The sequence below is a fragment of the Bactrocera dorsalis genome, chromosome 6 (assembly GCF_023373825.1).
Source record: "Bactrocera dorsalis isolate Fly_Bdor chromosome 6, ASM2337382v1, whole genome shotgun sequence".
In the NCBI taxonomy this organism is placed as follows: Eukaryota; Metazoa; Arthropoda; class Insecta; order Diptera; family Tephritidae; genus Bactrocera; species Bactrocera dorsalis.
The window spans coordinates 32,746,468-32,771,634 of record NC_064308.1 but is presented as its reverse complement, the minus strand read 5'-3'; the positions used below and the strand labels follow the sequence as shown (position 1 = coordinate 32,771,634).

General features: G+C 37.7%; 1 protein-coding gene and 1 pseudogene across 6 annotated transcripts in view; both read left to right on the top strand.

The window, feature by feature from the left end:
• Positions 1 to 7,862, top strand: part of LOC105224258 (homeobox protein onecut) — an 87,008-nt gene extending 79,146 nt beyond the window's left edge. For all 6 annotated transcript variants that reach the window (XM_049460250.1, XM_049460254.1, XM_049460253.1 and 3 more), the window contains one exon: positions 67 to 7,862. In XM_049460250.1, the coding sequence (XP_049316207.1) occupies positions 67 to 459 (393 nt within the window). In that variant the 3' untranslated portion in view covers positions 460 to 7,862. The remainder of the gene's footprint in view (positions 1 to 66) is intronic.
• On the top strand, positions 631 to 7,862 carry LOC115066111 (uncharacterized; annotated as a pseudogene).
• Positions 7,863 to 25,167: the final 17,305 nt, after the last annotated feature.

The window sequence follows — 25,167 nt, the reverse complement described above, 5'->3', positions numbered from 1 at the left end:
CATATGGATTGTTTGGCTTTTAATGTTGAATATACAATCGTTTGTGTTATTGTGAATTTTTTCTAGGAAACAAAGAGGCCTTCGAAAGAGATGCAAGTAACAATTGCTCGTCAATTGGGATTAGAACCGACCACGGTAGGGAATTTCTTTATGAATGCACGTCGTCGTTCTATGGATAAATGGCGTGATGATGATTCAATAGGTTTAGGCACGCATCGTCATAGTAGCAGTGGCAACGGAAACAATCGCTTAAGTAATAATAATAGCAATAATAATCACCGCAGCTATCATCACCAACAATATCAGCATTCACATCAACATCATCAGTCGCTTTCGCCGAGCAATCAGCATTCATTAGATTTAGATGATGATGCTGATATGGACTTGCACTTGAGCCATGATGATTTCGACCTAGAAGGTGAACACGTTAATGATCCAGCTAATCACGATATGTTGTGACACCATACAGACAAAATAAACAAAGAAGAACAGCAACGACATCATCGACAGCAAGGGAACAAAAGTCAGCCACTACAGCAGAAACCGCCAAACGAAAAAAAACAGCAGCTGAAGAAATGTAAAAACAGAAGCCATCAGCAAATATTTAACAAAAACACATACAAAAGCGATATGTCATCATTGCAACATTCACACGACTTGCGTTACAAACGTTATGAGCGTATGCATGCTAGGACGGGTAAAATATCCACTTCAGTTCCGTCCTTTAACTCTGCGGTATCAGTAGTACGTTCCGCTGAAATTCTTTTGACCAATAAGAATTTGACTAATCCTAGGACCCAAAGTAAACCATACATAACAAATGGAACTACAACAGCTATTGTTGTCGAAGATATGTGCAGCATTGAATCGGAAAACACCACCGTTGTTTTAGAGACCAATTTCAGTAATGCTTTAGTACGTAAAGATGCACTGAATGAGTCCCTGTCAAATTGGGAGTCGAAGAGCCAAGCAGATGAAAATAAAATTATTGGCTTTAAACCGAAATACGCTTATAGAGAACGCAACAATAATGTGCAAAACAGTCAAATTTTACCTAGGGAAACTCGAAACAGTTTTGACAAAAATTGTGGTGACAATATCAAAGATTTCGGTAAGAAACGATTAAGCTTTAAATCTGAAAATTTCTTAAGGCATATTGACACCGAAGAGAACTACTCAGAAGGAAATGGCATCAATATTGTTCAAAGTAATATCATCGAGGAGGATTCCGATTTTCGGAATGCAACGCAATTCATGACGACGGACCTAGTCGAACATTCAATAAATAGTAGTAGTATGGATCAGTTTCTTTTTTCATCAGGTGGCGATTCAGATTGCAGTAATCTGGCAAAACACCTTGCAGTTGCTGTTAGGGGTTGTGAAGATAGCAGACAAGAAGAAAATGCTAACAACTTCAGAATCAGTGCTGCCGAAATCCATAACGCTTATGAAGTCGAAGGAAGTGGGAATGAAAACATCAATGGTAATGCGGTTGTTCAGAGCATTGTGAACAAAGTACTAACCGAATTCGCCCTTGAAAATGACGATTCAGGTGAAATACTCATAAGTAGTTGTAACTCAGAGATAGCTGAGCACAATGGAAGAGACACTGTTGGGGACTGTATTCTTAACACCAATGAAAAAATACAAAATTTGGTAGAAAAAGCTGTAATATCATACGACCAGCAATTTCAGCTGGCACATAGTTCAGATATGGGCACTGATTATTGCCAACCGCTGTCGAAAAGCTCGATAAAATGTAATCAAGGGAGTGATTATTCACCAATTTCTGAGCGTAACATGCACGACGTGGATGATGAAACCATTATATCTGCACATGGTGTGCTAGAATCTGCTAACCAACAAACAATCGCGGAGATACCGAGTAGTAAGGGTATTTGTGTTGAATATAAATTGCTGCCAAAATATATGTTGTATATGGAGTCGAAGCAGTCACTAAGTCCAAATCAATAGCAGCAACATCAAAAGCTGGCCTCGTCGCAACTCATAATTAAGACGAATGCTGAAAATGCTGGCCACACATTGTATAATGTTGTAAACAATGCCGTTGATGTAAAATATGTGCAGAAATTCGAAAGCATAAGTGGCTTCGATGATTTGTTGATACAGGAAAGGGCCCAACGCGGGCAATTGCATTCGCTACGAAACCGCAAGTTAAGCGATAATGAAAACAGCATGGAAACGGGTATACCGATTTGTGTGAGCAACATAATTATGAGCGATTAAGGGCCGAATTCACAGTTATTAGTTAACTGGAAACTAAAATATTAACTATTGGTTAACTAGTACTTAGTATTCACAGTGCAGAGCTTAGCTGATACTTTTCTTAACGGAAATATGTGGCAGCACCGTCATATTTCTGGATTTCAATGTTGGTACCATTGCCAAAACATATGTATTCTGTTTACATTTATATTTGAGTTTTTGAAAATAGAAAGATATGGGAAAATACAGCGGACAAATTTAGTCAGAAAAGTGAAACGCGCCGCTTAGCGAAAGTTTTTACTCTAACAGCATTCTGCTCATTCCTATTTCTCGGGAAATGAATATATTCATTTCATAGAAGTGCAATATGATATGATACTACTCCGACAACTCTTGATACAGTGGCTTGTGATACGCCAAAGAGAAAAAAGTTTGGGCGATTACGATTTTTTTTTGGCGACGATCTATAATTATATATACACATATGCTTGACACATGGCTCAATATTATATTCGCTAGATATTTTAAAAATTAAATTAAAGCAACATTAGCTGTTATTTGACTAGTAGTTAACCAACAGAGGTTGGGGGTTTAAGGAGTAGTTATATAAGCATTGCTACTAAAAAGTAGTTGGTTAGGCCGTTGGTATTGGTTAACTAATCACTCTGAATTTGGCCCTAAGTGGATTATTGGAAGAATATTTGAAAGATATAAAGGTCATGTTAGTGTAATGTATGGTAGTTAATGGCAGATTATTTCATTTCAACAATTAATACTGAGCTTTTTAGCAGAAAACTCCACATATTTGCAATAGTGAAATATATGTTGGACGTAGAAACCAGTTTTACTCTTGCAACATGTTACTACAGAGTCTAATAGTTTTTTTTTATCTTGTATGTATCACCTAAAACTAATCGAGATAAATATAGGGCTATGTACAGGGTGGCGCAAAAGTAATCCTCCTATCAGAAGATGCTATAAATTTTGCAATTGACCTCTAATGTCAGTTCTGTTTTGACATCTGTGTAGTAAACACAGTAGAAATACACGTAAATAAACAATGGTACCCTACACTGCTCCAGAACGCGGGTTATTGGTGACTATTTATTTGACCAATAATCTGTCGGTGACTTTGGCACAACGTGAATTTCGTCGCAGATTTCCTGGCCGTCCGACGCCTACTGGTGTAACATTGCGACGTTTAGCCGTTTGCCTCGAAGAGATTGGCACAACACGAGATGCTGCCAGGCGTGGCTGACCCCGGAGTTGCCGTTCTGCAGATAATATTGCAGCTGTTGTCGAGGATGACATGGAAGCGCCATTGACATCGACCAGACCATGTGCCATGCAAATGGGTATCAGTCGACGGTGTTTACAGCGAATTTTGGTACAAGATTTGAAGATACAAAGTCCAGCTATTAGCTGCTGACCGCCAATCACGGAAGGAAGATGATTTTTCATCAAAAATAATCATGAGTGATGCGGCCCATTTCCATCTTGACGGGTACGTAAATAAGCAAAAAAAAAATACAGGCAAAAAACACCGGAAGGTTATTTTTGCGCCACCTATTATATACAAATATATAAATTTTACTAAACTAAAAATAAAGTAAATCAATAAAAAGGACACATTAAATTTTATATTTGATATGGTATCTCGAGGCCTATTTGACCGAATATGAGAAAACCAGTCCCATAATTGATTTTTTTCGGAAAGATATATACTATGTTGAATGCTGACTGCCATGTTAATAGTATGTAGTATTGGCTAAAATGGATAAAATCGATTGATATATTCCTATCTTCGATCATTACCGGATGTGATCCTTGCAAGTTGCAAGAGTATGAAATGTTGGGTTAGACCCGAACTTAGCCCTTCTTTACTTGTTTTTTTTTTATTTAATTAAAAAAATTAACATATATTCAATTGAACACTCCACTGGAACTTCAATTTTATGGAACAACGCAGAGTTTTCAGTTTTAGTCAAATAATCATAAGACATGTTACATCTATGTCTGAAAATAGGCAAAATTGTATGATAACCCTGCTCATTCCCTCTATAACAAAAAAACCAGTGCCTATAATTGACTTTCTGAAAATATCGTTCTATGTGTAATATATAATTTAATTTTTGAGGGATATAGTATGGCTGAATGTTGACTGCCATGTTAATAGTATGTAGTACGAGTATTGGCTAAAATAGATAAAATCGATTGATATATGTATATAGATATATTACATCTTGCCATCTGATAACATTTAGGTGCTTCTGCTGATCAACAGTTGAATTTTTGTTTTCATAGTAGGGGGAAGAATCGAAAGCGGCAGTGAGGAACTTTCATCTCTAAAACTCACCTAATCCGAACTCAAAATTCTTTCATGAAACCACTGGATAAAGTATTACCTCCTAGGAATGACAAGACATTTTATGTCTCCTCTGACGGACGACTAATCTGTTCAAAGGGCCTCAGTTTTGTCATTATTAAAGCTGAAAATTCGCTGATAGAGTTTTATTTCCCAGTGAACTGACACATAAGTGTCGATAAATTTTTGACGTGAAAGCGCCAATAAGTGTAGTATCGGTCTATGGGTTAACTTCAGTAGCGTCGGTTGATATAATATGCAAAGCACTCATTAGTCGTATTGCAGAAAATTGTTAGACTATGTTTATTATTTCACTTACAATATTACGAAGCTCATAACTTTTGCGATTCGAAATCTTCGGCTGAACGCATACAGCCTTTGTTTGCCAGCATTCTTAAAAAACGTTTGAAGACCTTTTTTTAGCTATTCATGGTGTCTCCCCAGTTACTTCTTGAATTTAAGTCTTGTGGCTGCGAAGTATTCTTGCATTCTGTTATGGTGAGCCATATGCGTTTTTTCACCTTCCTGGAAACTTACCACAATGCTTAACTTACCGCATATGTCATCCTTTGCACTCTATTTATACGCCGAACGAGAATGGGAATTAAGTATGCTAATAGTTTCTGTTCAAAGTTATTTACTGCTGCAGACATTCACTATGCCTCTTGCTGAGTATATTTTCCTCCAAGTACAACTAAGGTTCCAAAAAAATTCTACATCCTTTGAAATAATACTAGTTATGCCCTGAATCTGCCCTACCTTGCCACGAAGATTGCAACATCCAGCAGTCGTTGTATTTTTGCATTTGACGAGATTGGGGTACTCACAACGTGTCATAAAGCATCGTAAAATTATGAAATCATAAACTTTTATGCTAGTGTAAAAAATTTGTTGTTGGATTGCATTCGAAAATAAGTTTACGCAAATACAACTCTGAACGCTATGTTTTCGGATCGTTATAACTTTATGAGACTATGTGAAACACCTAAATTTGTATTTCCATATTTTTTATGGTTGTAGCACGCATTAGGAGATAATAAATAACTATATGTACATGCAAGGCGCGCTCGTAGCAGAGTTGCTTGGAAGGCATTATTTCGTCAGGCTGAAGTCGAATAGGGTTGACAAGGCTTACTGAAAGAAGAAGAAGAAACTTGCAAAGCACTTACAACAACATGACAAGTGCAGTTCGACGGCGAAACAAACAGTATATTTCTTAAAAGCGAAATTTTTATATATAGTATGCTGCAAAGCTTGCTTTTAGTGCAAATTTTTATAAGCGGATACTCTAGTATATACATACATATGTGCATTGAAATTGATGTACACATAGTATTGATATATACATTGTATATAGGTGCAGACAATGCTTCTAAATTGTAAGTTTGCATATGGGGTATTCCATACCAAATCGACCACTTTTGAACCCGACCCCTTTAGATTTTGCTGAAACTTATCCATCCTTTTCTACCCTTTGAAAAACATTTTTGAGAATTTTTTCAAAATTTTTTGTCCAACTTCAAAAAAGTTATGAATTTTTCAAAAAAATGGCTTTTTTATTTTCAAATAGCCATAACTTTTTTAGAAATTGACTTTTGGGGACCATTTTTTTTTTTATTTTTGTTTTTGAATGAACTTTTCGAAAAAATGCACGAAAAAAATTTAACACAATCAATTATATAAAATAATCGGGTTTTTCGTCATTTTTTGGAAGTTCGTCATTTCTTTTTCTCAAAAAAAACTTCAATTAATTTGACAACTATCCCTGCTAATCCCGGAGTGGGCCGATTTTTTATATTTTTTTTATTTATTTAAAAAAGATTGTCAAATTTTCAAAAATGAAAAATTTTTTTTTCCGTAAACTTTGTTTCTATCATATAAAAAATATATGTTATGGTTATGTTTTAGACAGTATAATAAGTATAGTTTCTAGTATACTGGCTATAGGTAAGTCTATAATTGTCCAACCCTAGTTTATCGACCTTATTAATGGTAAAAATTTGAATCTTGGTGATTATATTCGTAAATAATTTGAGAATATTATATCATAAAATTGTTAAATTATATGATAGAAATAAAGTCACGAAAAAAAAATTTTTTCATTTTTGAAAATTTGACAATTTTTTTTAAATAAATAAAAAAATAAAAAAAATCGGCCCACTCCGGGATTAGCAGGGATAGTTGTCAAATTAATTGAAGTTTTTTTTTGAGGGAAAAAAATGGCGAACTTCCAAAATATGGCGAACTTCCAAAAAATGACGAAAAAACCGATTATTTTATATAATTGATCGTGTTAATTTTTTTTCGTGTATTTTTTCGAAAAGTTCATTCAAAAACAAAAATCAAAAAAAAAAAAATGGTCCCCAAAAGTCAATTTCTAAAAAAGTTATGGCTATTTGAAAATTAAAACGCCATTTTTTTGAAAAATTCATTACTTTTTTGAAGTTGGACAAAAAATTTTGAAAAAATTCTCGAAAATGTTTTTCAGAGGGTAGAAAAGGATGGATAAGTTTCAGGAAAATCTAAAGGAGTCGGGTTCAAAAGTGGTCGATTTGGTATGGAATACCCCATATGTATATGAAAACGTAATTGTAAACCAAAGGGCTTTGATGCGATACTTCTTTTATACAAATACATACATACATATGTACTTAATAAATAATTGGCTTCTTCTAAAATATATACATAAGCAAATTTATAAACAAGCTTACAAAATGTATTTATACAGAAAAGTTTTTATTGAACACACATTCATATATGTAGTCATAATGCAATACTATCTAAAAATGATTCATATAAATCATAAAAACACGAGTAGTATTAACAACTTAATAAATAAAATTAGAAAAATGCAACATATTTAAAGAAAAAAGCGAAATTAAAACAAATATATATAGAATGAAGGCATTCGAATAATAATAGCTAATAAGGTGTACAACAAATTCAAAACAAAAAAATACATATATATTTAAAAAACTTAACATAGGACATGATATAAAAAGCGAAATTAAAACAAATATATTAGCCTCTGGATGAAGGCATTCGAATAATAATAAATAATAAGGTATACAACAAATCCAAAGAAAAAACTATTTAACTAAATTGATGGAATTTTAAGCTAGTCAAATGCAAAAGTCGTCTGTGAAAGAATGCATTAAAATAGAAGACTACTTGCTAAATTCATAGGTTAAGTTATATTTGTATGTGTATATGCAATGAATGAAATATAGTGAATTTCCTGTTAGCGCACAGTGTACTATGTTAAAACACATTCGGTAATTCTTTAATTAAGCAGCTATAGTGAAATTATACATACCTTATATACATTTTACATTCTTGTATACACACGAATATTCGTAATATTTTCACAGAGAGAGGAAGTGAAAATACAACGTATCGTGGTTATATGAAGGGCCACTTGCTGCGATATAAAGCGGATGATCAGTAAATAAATCTTGAAAGCAAAAAAATCATTCAGGACGAAAACCATTGGATAGAGAAGATAAATAACAAAAAATGAAAGGAAAATAACTCACGGCCTTTATGAGTTCGGGAAGCGAAATGGGAAGAAATTTGTAAGTGTTAAAAATGGTTTATTTCGAATTTTGGTAAAACAAGGTGTCCTATAGAAAAAAGTGATATGGCAAAGATGTGCTTGTAACAAGTTGTATAACTTTTGCAGATTTTCACATAGACTGAAAATTGTTGTGAAAAATTCAATTCACCTAAATTTTAGGTTTTTATTTACATTTATCCTGCACAAAAAAGGCTTTTCTTTCACGAAATTTGGTGTAAATTTACCTTCTTATGTGCCAAACACACATTGTGTACTGATGGTATAGAAAATATATACTATACTTAAATATGGTGAAAAAAAAATTGTCCGTAATTACCTTTAATTTCATTTTTGTTATTTTGTATTTCAATCTAATTTTTTTCGCATTGTTCCATTTCCAAGAGCTTTTGTACTTAGGGGTCTTTATAAAGCGTTGTCGTTATCGCGAAAATGCTAAGTAAGGCGAAAAGCGCATTGGGAATTGCGTTTAGCGCATGCGTTTTTCCTTCGCAATGTCGGCACTCTACATATATTGCGAAGGCGAGTATGGAACTTGTTCGTTTACGAATTTTTGATTCGTCATCAAACCAGCAAACGCAACGAGCAAAGTACATGGCGCCTATTTGTTTAAAATTCCCTACAATAATTTGTTTTATTAGGGAAAGATGAAAACCTAAAGGTTATTTCAAAATGTATGAGAAAAGAACATAAAATGGAAATATAAATTGGCTGTTAAAAAACTCGAACATCAAAAAGATTGATTTCGAAAAAACAAAATTAAAATTTCCAACATTAGAACTAAAAGAGTAAATGGCAGAAATTGACTGACGCAACCAAAACATATTGAATTTTAAATACATATGTATTTTTTATTTAATGTAATAATGCGGTTTTTTTCAATGATATTGAAGTCTGATAGAACTTATTTTTTTAATATCCAATTTATTTCTATCATCCAATTTTCCATTTACTATATTCGACATTACTTCCAATCCATATTTACACCTTTTATATTTAAAACATTCACAACAAATCTAAAGGATTACAAGGATTTCTTCGAGCAAAAAGCGGCCTATTTAAATTTTTTTTTTACTAAAAAATTAAATATTTTATTCAACCTTCCGTCAGAACTTCTTACAGGATTGTCTGAAGGTAAAAGGAAAAATATGTACGCAGTTACAATCATAAATTAGGTATTGGAGGAAGAAAAAACAAAAAAAGTGAATATTGTATAATATTGTATGGATCATAAAAGCATTTCGAGTGTTAATAAAGCATTGCTTGTGGGGGAAATAATATTTCATTTTGAAATAGTACGCATATACTTAATATTTTCTGTTTAAATATTCCTCTCTAGAGAGCTTCGATAATAAACGCGTCCGATCGCTGCTAAATTCAAAATGCTATGGGGAGAACCGCGGCCTCCGACACGCTATTTATAGGCACGCTCCCACCGCAAACACAACGTCCTGCAATTTTGAAATACAATATGTACTATCGACTTTCTTTTATACTATGTATTGATATTGATGTGAGGCTTCTTTATTGTTTGCATTATTGTTATTTTTTCTTTTTTTTTGGAGAAAATGAAGTATTCAAAATATTCCTACACACATGAAAACAAATGCTTAAAATGCTTAAGAGTTGAAATATAATTTTTGTATTTTTGAATTGAATTGAATTTTAACATAAAGATATGAAAAAAAGTATCCTATGGCTTTACCCTGTTTCTAAGCTACTTCCCCACCAAACCAGCCAAATCGGTTCAGCCGTTCTTGAGCTGGTGTAACTAACACGACTTTATATATGTATATACCCAACAAACACTGGAATTGAAATTCTCAAACAAAGTCCAGTGTCTTCAATTTGAAAGACAACATTTTCTCAAACGTTTCTCAAAGGCTATTTCTCAAATTTGTTTTCATCGTTTTACAATTTGATAAAAATATGTGGCATGCCGTTTCATTCCGTTCAATAACACTGTGATAGTCAAAAAAAAAAGACAAGACCAAATTCGACGCTTTCCCCCTATTTCGGGTCCTACGAATCGAACTGCATCATTACTTTTTTGAGTTACAATCATAGTTTCATACAAAAATTTTTGTTGAAGTTTTTCATCAAAGTGGCCCATTGTAAGAGAAAGGCACATTTTTCTTCGGTCTCTAACTTTTTTAATGTTGACTTTTTTGGTAAACTTTCTTTGGCAAAGCTTCTCAGAATAAGTCCGTTTTTAAGTTCTTGGATGACTGTAAACCCCAAAATCAATGTTTTTTGTGTCCTTATAGCCAATATGTCGAAAAAACTGAAATTTAATCCATTTTTTAATGTTTTTTCCCTTACGTTTCGTCAATATTTTAATTTACCCTTTGATACTTATACATTAAGTGACATCTTGTAATAGTAAAAAACTTAAGCAAAGACAACGTTCTGAGCAAACTAACCATTAAAAAAAAAAACTTAACAAAATTTGTATTTTTTAAAAAAGCTACACTAACTATGTTTGTGTGCTGTTTTATTGAAGTTATACTTCTTATACGACGCCGGAAAAGATTGCGATAGATTCTGGTTGCGCAACCTTCCATATAAATGTGGAAAATGTACCACGGACCCAAACCAAACGCACTTACGGACCTTAAAATACGACCCTGCGACAATGACGCGACAATTACATTACAACACTGGTAGAACGAAAGACAAGAAACGAAGAACAAAACTAAGCACAGTTGACCGCAAACTCTCATGCAAGACAGTTCAATATTTTAAGTTACGCACAATTACTATGTACTTATATGTACTCATGTATAAAAACTAAATAAACTTTTGTTAAATGAATTAAAAAACGCAGTGCTGTTTTATTTGGAAAAGAATAGTGTGTTCTAAAAAAGAAAGACACACTACAAATGGTGTCAGATAGTGCGATTTAAAAGACCACTACGTTGAATTAGTGCCGCGGAAAATACGATTGATCACTAAATCAAAGCCAATGCGCTGAAATCGTGATAAACGTTCTTGAAAACGAAAAACCGCGGAAAACAATTCAAACTGTGGCAAAAAAAAAAATTGTGAAATATGTTCGTTTAAAGTTTAAACATAAGAAAAGGTCAACGGGAGTTAAGAACCGTTACGAACAGTTACGAAAAAACGGATTTGCGCATATAGACAAGCAGGCGACGACGCCAACAGTTCAGCAGAAAAATTCAAATTTCGCAATAAGTGCGCAGACAAGGCAGCGGCGTCAACAGTTAAAGCAGAGAGAAACAGCGTAGTGTTGAGAAAGAAACGGTCGTTCAGTTGGAACAGAAAGCAGTGCGACGACGTAGACAGGAGCTGCAAGCAGAAGTTGCGTTGTGTGTGAGTGACGTCACATAGCAAGTGTGGCATTGTCGACAGCGGAGAGGCGGTAGCGCTGAGTGCGAGCGCATGCGGAATTGGCTACGGGAGAGAACGGTGAAGAATATTCACAAGAGTTGACGGCTGCGTGGGAGATTTAAATATTGTGTGCATTTTTGACGGCTGCGCGGGAGAACGTTTGAAAATTGACAGCAGCGAGGGATGAAATTTGAACAATCGTAGCTGAAGCTGGTTGTAGCGTTAGAGCTAAGTATTTACATTTTATTGCGCAATAACAAAAATTATATATTGATGAATTTTGCTTTAATTGATTCATGTTTTGATTGAAAGTAAAAGTTGAAATAATTTTGAGAAAAGTTTTAAGACAAATTTTGATTAAATTAAAAATTAAAGTTACACACTTATACCTTTGTTTACAGAGCAATACATTTTAAAAGTTTTAAGAAAATTTTGATACAATAATTTAATACTACTTTGAAATATTTTTGTATTTAATAAGCATTGTAAGACAAAATGGACCGTGACCAAATTTTAGGTTTGAACATACAGGAACTGAAAGAGAAATTGGGTGGGTTGGGATTAGCGACCACTGGACGAAAACCGACATTGCAGGACCGGTTACTTGAACACTTCGGCCTGAATGTGAGTGACAATGAAGACAGCGATGGTAACGATACTGCAAGTCAACGTAGTGCTGTCTCGAGCGTGCGAATGATTGAGCGATCGGTGTTTACCTTGCGAGATATTGAAGATTCACTGACATCATTCTCCGGTTCGGGGCAACCAAGCATCGAGCAATGGCTGGAAGAGTTCGAGGAGAATGCAGAAGCGGTGAGCTGGAACGAGTTACAGAAATTTATTTATGCAAAGCAGCTTTTGAAGGGTGCAGCAAAAATGTTTGTTCGAAGTCAGCGCGGTGTCAACAAATGGAGTTCGTTGAAGCAGGCGTTAAAAAATGAATTTGGAATTGTTGTATCGTCAATAGAAATTCATCGCACACTACGAAATCGTCGCAAACGCCAAGGGGAAGATTTCATGGAATATCTCTATAGCTTGATGGAGATCGGCAAGTCGATAAACTTGGATGACACCAGCTTGATAGAGTATTTCATTGAAGGCATTCGGGATTCCAAGGCGGGTAAAGCAAATTTGTACCAGGCTAAAACCGTAAAAGACCTAAAGGAGCAGCTGAAGGTTTATGAGAAAATCAAAGTTCCTGTTTCAAAATCTCAACTCGTCAACGCAAACAAAACGTCGTCTACGTCATCAAACATAGCTTCGTCGAGTTCAGGCAGTTCAGCGAAAAAATGCTACAATTGCGGAGATGATTCACATTTTGCTAGGGACTGTCCACGCAAAAAGGTGAAATGTTTCAAATGCGGTGTAGAAGGTCACCGAGCAACAGAGTGCGCTACAGTTGAAAAATTAGTCAAGAAGGAGAAAAGCGCAAACATGATGAAGACAAAAGCAGCAGTAAAGCCCAATAAGAGAAGCAGTTTAACTTTCAAGGACATTTGGATGAATGGAGTATGGTTTCGGTATTAATTGATACGGGTGCAGATGTATGTTTGATGCGATACGATACACTATTGATGTTGGACTTGGACGTAAAGCTGACAAAGGAAAGAGTATGCTTGGTCGGAATTGGGGACAGTGAAATTACAACAATAGGTAGCTTCTCCATCCGCATTGAAGTTTATGGCATATGGTTAGAAACGAAATTCCATGATGCCAAAGAGACTGATTTGAGGTATGCTCTAGTAATTGGTAACAACATTTTGAAGGATGTCGATCTAATTGTGACCGAGGATGGTGCGGAGTTCAGACAAAAAGAAGCAGGAAAACAACAACTGGCTGATAAGCATAGCGAGAAAAGCTCGGATGTTGCTGATGTTAAGGAGCATGCAGTTGAAGCCGTCGAGCTGGAGTCTAAAGTGCCCTGGAGACGATCAAATAATTGCGTCAAACAGTGCATATGTGTTAGTGATGTTCAATCGTGTGTTGCCCGCAAACGTTCAAATTAACACGTCAAACATCAGTTTATTTTTGATCTTGTAGCGAACGGTCGTCATGTCATCGTCGGATGATGATTATCTTTTATTGGCATGTGCTGCAATTCTTATGAAAAAAAAAAATGAAAAATTTTATTATTTTAATTTATTTGATTTGTTTTGATTTTATTTTATTTTAGTTTATTTATTTTATTTTATTTTATTTTATTTATTTTATTTTATTTATTTTATTTTATTTATTTTATTTTATTTGATTTTACTTTAATTATTTTATTATTGTAATTTATTTGATTTGATTTTATTTTATTTATTTTATTTGATTTTACTTTAATTATTTTATTATTTTAATTTATTTGATTTGATTTTATTTATTTTAAAATTTTACGCTTATTTCACTTAACTTTTTTCTTCTTCACTTCACTCTTTTTCGCTTCACTTCACTTTTCCGCAAGTATGTATGTCCTCTTCGCTTGAAGTCTTCACTGCAAATGAGTCATGCTTGTCAAACATGAGTGGAGACGATCAAATTATCGTCCGTCAAATAGAAATATCAAAAATTTTTGATTTTCATCAAACAGAGCCGACAACAAGTCGGTGTAGCGTACGTGTAGCCGACGAGAGCCGACGACACCAACACAATTAAAGTGTTTGACGCAATTATTTGGTCGTCTCCAGGGCACTTAAGGTCATGGGTGAGCACAGGCAGGTGCAAAATACTGTGAGCCGAAACAGTGGTATGCAAAAGGCGGTGGCTATAGAGCACAGCGAGTACGTGAGCGAGCGCGCTGCTGTGGCTGAGGTGCCACGTGAGCATCCACCAATGTGAAACGTTATGGAGGAGCTGTATAACGAAGGCGCAAGCAAGAGCGCTGTTATAGCAGGGAAATCAGTGGCAGTTGCGGGCGAAAATCGAGTTGTCCAGCTGATGAAGGAGTTCGGTGAATTATGTCTGGTCGGAAGCATAAACGAGAAGGCCGATGTTGAAGTGAACGTATCCCACCTACAGGTAGAACAGGCAGATGCGGTAAAAGAAATGGTTGGCGCATATACCCCTGTGAGAAATTTCCAGTCACCAGTCGAAATGAAAATTTTGTTGATCGGCGATAATCCTGTGTTCGAGAGACCGAGACGAATGTCCTACGCTGATCGATGCGTAGTGGACGAGCAAGTGACGCAGTGGCTGGCAGAAGGGATCATTAAACCCAGTATTTCCAATTACGCGTCACCAGTTGTACTTGTAACCAAGAAAGATGGAAGAAAACGACTCTGCTGCGATTATCGACGACTGAATGAAAAGATAGTCCGAGATAATTTCCCTATGCCAATGATGGATGATGTCATCGAACGATTGAATGGAGCAAACGTTTTTACAACATTGGATTTAAGAAACGGATTTTTCCATGTTCCAGTCCAGGCTGATTCGCAAAAATACACGTTGTTTGTAACATACAACGGGCAATACGAGTTTCAATACGTACCATTTGGAATCTCAAACTCGCCGGCAGTGTTCACCAGATTTGTTGTGGCTGTACTGAGAGAACTAATCCAGGATGGAACAGTGGTAGCCTACATGGATGACCTAATCATTCCCTCCAAGGACGAAGAAGAAGGTATCCTGAAGTTGGAGCGCGTTTTACTGACAACAGCATCCAAAGGGTTGCAGATAAAATGGAGTAAATGCGATAAAGATTCGTTGAAGGTTATGCTGTAATTGCCAAACCACTCTCCGATCTACTACGAAAGGACATAAAGTTCAGGATGGAAGAGGAGCATCTAGCAGCTTATCAACAGTTAAAAACGGCGTTAATGAATCCTCCGATTTTAAAGCTTTATAATCCAAAAGCAGTAACTGAAGTGCACACGGACGCTTGCATGTTTGGCTACGGAGCTGTGATGCTGCAGAAAGATAACGATGATCAAGATTTCCACCCGGTCCAATATATGAGTCGCAAGACTAAACCTGCGGTACCATTCGTACGAGCTAAAAGTGCTAGCGATTGTGGAATCGTTAAAGAAATGGCGAGTGTACCTGTTGGGCATGAAGTTTTAAATTGTCACTGACTGCAACGCATTTGCCATGACAATGAAGAAACGCGATGTGCCACTACGTGTATCCCGTTGGGCGATTTGCCTGCAAGACTTTGATTATGTAATCGAGCATAGAAAAGGAACCAGAATGCGACATGTCGATGCTTTGAGCCGTGTCTCGTGCTTGATGTTGGAAGGCTCACTAAATCATCGACTCGAGAAGGCTCAACAAAGCGACGATTGGACGCGAGCCGTACGAAAAGTGTTGGAGAAGGATGACTATGAAGACTTCTACATAAAACACGAAGTGCTGTATAAAGACCCGGATAAAGAGCTGATAGTCGTACCGTTGTCAATGGAAGATGAAATCATCAAGATAGCACATCGGCAAGGTCATTTTTCCATTAAGAAAACGCAAGACGCTGTCGAGAAATCATTCTTTATCCCGCAATTAAATTCAAAAGTGACGAAAATCGTGAAGAGCTGTATTGAGTGTATTGTCACTAATGCTAAGTCTGGAAGGAAGTAAGGATTGCTGAATCCTATCAACAAAGAAGACAAACCGTTGGGAACTTTCCATCTTGATCACGTTGGTCCAATGGAGACGACAAATAAGTCATACAACTATATACTTGTTGTCATTGACGCTTTTCCGAAATTCGTGTGGCTTTATCCCACGAAAAACACTGGAGCAGAGGCAGTTGAAGAACGCCTGAAGAAGCAAGCTGCAATATTTGGTAATCCAAAGCGTGTAATCACCGATAGAGGCGCCGCATTCACATCAAATCTCTTCAAAGACTACTGCGAAGGCGAAGGTATCCAGCATCTACTAATAGCGACCGGAATTCTAAGAGGAAACGGCCAAGTGGAGCGAATTCACAAAATCGTAGTACCCATGGTGTCAAAACTATGTCACGAAACCCCAAGTAGCTGGTACAAACACGTCGATAGGGTGCAACAATTCATAAATAGCACTCCGCCTCGTAGTACCAAGACGACCCCATTCAAAATACTGACGGGCTTAGAGATGCGTGTTCCGGGTATTCCAGAACTACAGGAAATGCTAGGTGAAGCCGCAATCGATGAACTTAATGCTGATCGAGATGCAGTGCGCCAACAACCGAAGGAAAACATCGTCGAAATTCAGCAGGAGAATCGGAATTGTTATAATTCACGCCGCCGAACAGCAACCAACTACGACATCGACGAACTGGTAGCCATTAAGCGTACCCAATATGGAACAAGCTTGAAGTTGAAGCCCAAATATTTCGGGCCGTACAGAATTGTGAAGAAGATGGAGCATGATCGCTACGAAGTGGTAAAAGTCGGAGACCAAGAAGGCCCAAGACGCACCACGACTGTTGCTGAGTTCATGAAGAAGGGACGAATGAAGCCGCAGGACGGCCGTACCACGGACCCAAACCAAACGCACTTACGGACCTTAAAATACGACCCTCCGACAATGACGCGACAATTACATTACAACACTGGTAGAACGAAAGACAAGAAACGAAGAACAAAACTAAGCACAGTTAACCGCGAACTCTCATTTAAGACAGACCAATCTTTTAAGCTACGCGCAGTTTACTACTTATATGTACTTATATATAAAAACTAAATAAACTTTTGTTAAATGAATTAGAAAACGCAGTGCTGTTTTATTTGGAAAAGAATAGTGTGTTCTAAAAAAGAAAGACACACTACATAAATGTAATGCAAGGTTGCGCAACCTCGCTCCATCCATATGAATGTAACGCAACCTTGTCTGCGAAGATGTTCGAGCAGCAAGCGAAGCGGTGACAATCGGCGATCATTTGTTCGTTTCTTTCGGCACAGCTCGGCTTTTCTACCAACAACACAATGTTGCCATGCTTATGCTGTTGTTGTTTTTGTTTTCATAGAACAATGTTTCAATTTTTGGTTGGTGACATATTCACATGTGTGCGCATAAATATGTTATATCTTTTTCTTTCGTTTGTCTTTCATTTCTGCGAATTCTCAACTATTTTGTGTGACTTTTAATTGAAATACTCTGCGTTGGCCGTTAAGAAGTTAAGACTATACTTTTCAGGGCATCACAGCAATGTTATGTATATGTATGTTGCTGTGATAAATTTATTGCGAAAGCAAATGTTCTACAAAAGCATATTTCTATACGTAAACAAAATTATTAGAACTATCGTATGTTTCTTGCATGGATAATCAAATCATACTTATGTAAGTCAGCGCAACCTAAGTGTCAATGGTGGTGTTGGTGGTAAGCGCCTAGAATGTCATGATGTGAACACTGGTTCGAATCTCAACAGAATTTATTTTTAATTTTTTGCTTTTTAACATCGTATACTATACTAATAAATATTTTTTTTCTTACTAATAGAAAATAAATTTATCAAAGCAATATACATATACATAATATGTATATACATATACATAATATTGCTGTGATGAATTTAATTTCTATTAGTAAGCAACAAATTAAAAATAAATTCTGTTGAGATTCGAACCAGCGTTCACATCGTGACATTTTAGGCGCTTACCACCAACACCACCATTGACACTTAGGTTGTTGTTCTAAATTAGCAATTGTTATTACAAATGGTATAATAAAGCTATAAAAAAGGTGCGTGAGGAGTCCCTACGCGCGGAAGAAGTTATACTTCTTGGTGATATTCAGAAGCAAAATGCGAAACAATCACATACATATATTACATATATTATGTCGTTGGCACATTTGTCTGTATGTTTGCGAAAGCAAATGTTCTACAAAAGCATATTTCTATACTTAAACAAAATTGTTAGAACCATCGTATGTTTCTTACATGCATAACCAAATCATACTTAAGTCAGCACAACCTAAGTGTCAATGGTGTTGTTGGTGGTAAGCGCTTGGAAAGTCAAGATGCTACGAGTGCCACAGGTTCGAATCCCGACAGAATAAATTTTTAATTTTTTGCTTTTAACATCGTATACTATACAAATAAATATTTTTCTTTATTTTAATTTTTAAATTTATCACAGCAATATTATGTATATGTATGTTATGTATATTGCTGTGATAAATTTAATTTCTATTAGTAAGAAAAATATTTATTTGTATAGTATACGATGTTAACAGGCATACATACATCTTCTATCCTATCTTGTGTATCTGCACATGCTCATATGAGTATATGTATACGCATGTGCGCGATCAGAAATTGAAATCATATTTTCATCACTTATCAATATAACGGGTGATTTTTTTGAGGTTAGGATTTTCATGCATTAGTATTTGACAGATCACGTGGGATTTCAGACATGGTGTCAAAGAGAAAGATGCTCAGTATGCTTTGACATTTCATCATGAATAGACTTACTAACGAGCAACGCTTGCAAATCATTGAATTTTATTACCAAAATCAGTGTTCGGTTCGAAATGTGTTTCGCGCGCGTGTTTTGTTCAGCGATGAGGCTCATTTCTGGTTGAATGGCTACGTAAATAAGCAAAATTGCCGCATTTGGGGTGAAGAGCAACCAGAAGCCGTTCAAGAACTGCCCATGCATCCCGAAAAATGCACTGTTTGGTGTGGTTTGTACGCTGGTGGAATCATTGGACCGTATTTTTTCAAAGATGCTGTTGGACGCAACGTTACGGTGAATGGCGATCGCTATCGTTCGATGCTAACAAACTTTTTGTTGCCAAAAATGGAAGAACTGAACTTGGTTGACATGTGGTTTCAACAAGATGGCGCTACATGCCACACAGCTCGCGATTCTATGGCCATTTTGAGGGAAAACTTCGGACAACAATTCATCTCAAGAAATGGACCCGTAAGTTGGCCACCAAGATCATGCGATTTAACGCCTTTAGACTATTTTTTGTGGGGCTACGTCAAGTCTAAAGTCTACAGAAATAAGCCAGCAACTATTCCAGCTTTGGAAGACAACATTTCCGAAGAAATTCGGGCTATTCCGGCCGAAATGCTCGAAAAAGTTGCCCAAAATTGGACTTTCCGAATGGACCACCTAAGACGCAGCCGCGGTCAACATTTAAATGAAATTATCTTCAAAAAGTAAACGTCATGAACCAATCTAACGTTTCAAATAAAGAACCGATGAGATTTTGCAAATTTTATGCGTTTTTTTTTTTTAAAAAGTTATCAAGCTCTTAAAAAATCACCCATCATACTTATTACATGTGCGCGCATTGACTTGCATGTTCATACATTCATATATACTTATATGTACATATATTTGCATACATTGCCAAACAAATAATGCACAAGCATACAAACATACATATGCGTACACATATGAATATGTCACCAACAAAAAATTGATCTTCACAAGTCAATATGGCAGCCAAATTGGCGAAGAACAAAAGAGAGATGATCACGCTGCATATTCTCTTCCGCAACGAAGAGACGGAACTACTTTCCGAGTCAAAATTCCTTCATTTAGACTTTGCTTTATTCTTCATTTTATGTACATAATAAATTTATAAAATGTGAATTTAAGTTTTCTAGTTTTCTTTCAAACAAAATGATATGCATTTCTGAATATCACTAAGAAGTATAACTTCTTCCGCGCGTAGGGACTCCACGCACCTTTTTTATTTTTTGTATCTTATAAGTGTTATCAATAAGTATCATAAATTTGTACACAATATTTAAATTAAATTTAACAAGACTCATCTATCAATGTCCAACACAAATCAGCAAGCAACGAGTCAAGCTTTTAACCACTGCACTGATAATAAATAACAACAAGTAACGTTTGAAAGAAACGTTAAATGCTTGCCTAAGAGTCAAAATTTAAGCATAGATTGCAGTAGGTAATTTGACTTTGACTTCGCGGAAAGAACATTGTTTTAGTGCCTTGTATATTAAGAAAATAAATTAAAATGAATAAGTGTCCAATTGTTCTGCTATGTATGTGGAAAATTTACAAGCCCTCGGAGTAGACGCAAAATATCTTCGGGAACTTCCGAGGAATATTTCGATTTGCCCGTTATAAGAGACGTAGATTGGGTGCCAAATACCATTTGCACGCAATGCACCAACAACCTGCATAACTGGTCAAAAAGACGGTGCCTAAAAATGGGGTTCGGCATCCTAATGATTTGGATAGATCTACAAGGGCATCATACTGGTAACTGCTACGCGTGCAAGAACAAATTTGCAAGACTCAACAAAAAAAACACAGTTTACAAAAGTGTTCAATCTGCACAGCTACCAGTATCTCACTCAGAAAATGTTCCGATACCAAGATGTCCAAGTCCAACTGACAGATATATTTCGCCAACATTTTCCACCGAGCCTACAGATCTACTCACAATGTATAACCGAACCGAAGTTGAAAGCCCATGTCGTCACTTGGAGATTTCCTAAGCCCGTTTGAATACGATGGTGCGACAGCTGAAATTATCGCAAAGACAAGCGATTTGCCTAGCACATCATCTTCGTTCGGTAAATATATTGTCTAAAGATCTGAAGGTGTATGGATACCGCAAAAGACAGGAGAAGCTTTTAGATTTCTTTGAGGTTAATGGCGACAAAACTTTTTCGTATTGTAAAAATATTCTTGGTCTTATACAATACATGAACTGTGAGTACAAACCGGAGCAATGGCGCTTATTTATTGACTCGTCGAAAAATAGTTTAAAAGCAGTATTGATGTATGTGGATAACACAAAAAATCCGGTTCCAATCGCCATAAGTTCCAACAAAAAGGAAACATACGAAGCAATGAAAGTAATTTTGGACAGAGTTCAGTATCAGCAGCATCAATGGAAGATATGTGCGGATTTAAAAGTTATCGCCTTGCTTACTGGTTTGCAGACAGGATACACAAAAAATATGTGCTTCATTTGTCATTGGGACACCAGTTACCGCGGAAACCAATATAGAATGCTTGATTGGAAGCTTCGCACAGAATTTCAATTAAATGTGGCAAATGTTATCCATATTCCGCTGATACCAGCTAATAACATTTTGCTACCACCACTGCACATAAAATTGGGAATTGTCAAAAATTTCATAAAAGCAATAAATCGAGATGCCGAAGTTTTTAAATGTTTGACAGAAATATTTCCAAGACTAAGTGTTGTGAAAATAAAACAAGGTATTTTAAGTCTTTTAATAGAACGAATGTTATGTTGATACATTATTTTCAGGTGTTCTCAATTGCCGGAGGATGGAGTCATATGTAGAAGTTCACGAAAGTGAGGAAAGTTCTCTGATTGCCATTCACTTGGGATTGGCCAAAAACGATTCTTTTACATGTGACTCAAGCAGCTCACGACTTCCGGTCTTTGACCAAGTATCCTCTGGGTAGCCTAAGAACATCCGTTTGAAGGCGAGCTAACGTGAGAAGGCGAAACATCCCCTGCATAGGGTTGTGCTCTGGGTTTGGGACCCGCCACGTAAAAAAACACCCCCAATGAAAATCAACTATAAGCCTCGGATGAGAAACCCCCCTTTCGATGACGACCATGGCAAACGAAATAAGGACTACGATTTGAGGGCATGCACCTGGAATGTCCGGTCCCTTAATTGGGAAGGTGCCGCTGCCCAGCTGGTTGATGTCCTCGTGAAAATAAAGGCTGACATCACCGCCGTCCAAGAAATGCGATGGACGGGACAAGGACAGAGACGAGTAGGTCCTTGTGACATCTACTACAGTGGCCATATAAAGGAGCGCAAGTTTGGTGTTGGATTCGAGGTGGGAGAGAGACTCCGTCGCCGAGTACTATCATTCACTCCGGAGAATGAACGTCTAGCCACAATCCGCATCAAAGCGAGGTTCTTCAACATATCGCTGATTTGCGCCCACGCCCCGACGGAAGAGAAGGACGATGTGACCAAAGATGCCTTTTATGAGTGCTTGGAGCGCACTTATGAGAGATGCCCCCGCCACGATGTCAAAATCGTGCTTGGCGACTTCAACGCCAGGGTGGGCAAAGAAGGTATCTTTGGCACTACGGTCGGTAAATTCAGCCTCCACGAGGAAACATCCTCAAATGGGTTGAGGCTGATCGACTTCGCCGGGGCCCGAAATATGGTTATCTGTAGTACTAGATTCCAGCATAAGAAGATACATCAAGCTACCTGGCTGTCTCCGGATCGAAAAACTACCAACCAGATCGATCATGTTGTGATAGACGGAAGACACGTTTCCAGTGTTTTAGATGTGCGTGCGCTCCGAGGTCCTAACATCGACTCGGACCACTATATTGTTGCAGCCAAAATTCGCACCCGCCTCTGTGCAGCAAAAAACGCTCGCCAACAAACACAAGGAAGGTTCGACGTCGAGAAGCTGCAATCACAACAGACAGCCGAACGATTTTCTACTCGGCTTGCACTCCTGCTCTCTGAGAGCACTCATCAACAACTCGGTATAAGGGAACTGTGGGACGGCATTTCAAACTCCTTACGTACAGCTGCAACCGAAACCATTGGTTTTCGGAAAGTGCCAAAGAACAGCTGGTACGACGATGAGTCCCGTGTCGCAGCGGAGAGAAAACAGGCTGCCTACCTCGCAACGTTACGATCGACCACAACACGTGCGGGATGGGATAGATACCGAGAGTTGAAGAGGGAAGCGAGACGCATTTGCAGACAGAAGAAGAAAGAGGCCGAAATGCGTGAGTACGAACAGCTCGATAAGCTGGCCGACAGGGGTAATGCTCGAAAATTCTACGAAAAGATGCGGCGGCTTACAGAAGGTTTCAAGACCGGAGCATACTCCTGTAGAACCCTCCAAGATGATCTAGTTACCGATGCCTAGAGCATACTTAAATTATGGAGGGAACACTTCTCCAACCTGCTGTATGGCAGTGTTAGCACAACACCGGGAGAAGGCGAACCCGATACCCCAATCGATGACGATGGAGCAGACGTTCCATTGCTCGACCATGAAGAAGTTCGAATAGCAATTGCCCGACTGAAAAACAACAAAGCGGCAGGGGCCGATGGATTGCCGGCCGAGCTATTCAAATACGGCGGCGAAGATCTGATAAGGTGCATGCATCATCTTCTTTGCAAAATATGGTCGGACGAAAGTATGCCCAACGATTGGAATTTAAGTGTGCTATGCCCAATCCATAAAAAAGGAGACCCCACAATCTGCGTCAACTACCGTGGGATTAGCCTCCTCAACATCGCATATAAAGTTCTGTCGAGCGTATTGTGTGAAAGATTAAAGCCCACCGTCAACAAACTGATTGGACCTTATCAGTGTGGCTTCAGACCTGGTAAATCAACAACCGACCAGATATTAACCATGCGCCAAATCTTGGAAAAGACCCGTGAAAGGAGAATCGACACTCACCACCTATTCGTCGATTTCAAAGCTGCTTTCGACAGCACGAAAAGGAGCTGCCTTTATGCCGCAAAATTAATACGGCTGTGTAAACTGACGTTGAGCAACACGAAAAGCTCCGTCAGGATCGGGAAGGACCTCTCCAAGCCGTTCGATACCAAACGAGGTTTCAGACAAGGCGACTCCCTATCGTGCGACTTCTTCAATCTGCTGCTGGAGAAAATTATTCGAGCTGCAGAACTTAACCGAGCAGGTACAATCTTTTATAAGAGTGTACAGCTGCTGGCGTATGCCGATGATATTGATATCATCGGTCTCAACACCCGCGCCGTTAGTTCTGCTTTCTCCAGACTGAACAAGGAAGCAACGCAAATGGGTCTGGCAGTGAACGAGAGCAAGACGAAATATCTCCTGTCATCAATCAAACAGTCGTCGCACTCGCGACTTGGCACTCACGTCACTGTTGACAGTCATAACTTTGAAGTTGTAGATAATTTCGTCTATTTAGGAACCAGTATTAACACCACCAACAGTGTCAGCCTGGAAATCCAACGCAGGATTACTCTTTCCAACAGGTGCTACTTCGGACTGAGTAGGCAATTGAAAAGTAAAGTCCTCTCTCGACGAACAAAAGCCAAACTCTATAAGTCGCTCATAATTCCCGTCCTGCTATATGGTGCAGAGGCTTGGACGATGACAACAACCGATGAGTCAACGTTGCGAGTTTTCGAGAGAAAAGTTCTGCGAAAGATTTATGGTCCTTTGCGCGTTGGCCACGGCGAATATCGCATTCGATGGAACGATGAGCTGTACGAGATATACGACGACATTGACATAGTTCAGCGAATTAAGAGACAGCGGCTACGCTGGCTAGGTCATGTTGTCCGGATGGATGAAAACACTCCGGCTTTGAAAGTATTCGACGCAGTACCCGCCGCGGGAAGCAGAGGAAGAGGAAGACCTCCACTCCGTTGGAAGGACCAAGTGGAAAAGGACCTGGCTTCGCTTGGAATATCCAATTGGCGCCACGTAGCGAAGAGAATAAACGACTGGCGCGCTATTGTTGACTCGGCTATCATCGCGTAAGCGGTGTCTACGCCAGTAAAGAAGAAGAAGAAGAGTTCTCAATTGCCCCGATATAAGAAAACTTATGAAGAACGCAAAATTCGGAGAACTTCTAAGGCCAAATGAAAAAATTGCCTGGAACTCCGTTATGACCGTTATAAACCATTGCTTAGAAGTGCACCGGTCTGAAGATTGGAAAAAATATGTGGATGACATGGTAGACGCTTTTGAAGAAATAGGTGTGAATATGTCCTTAAAAATTC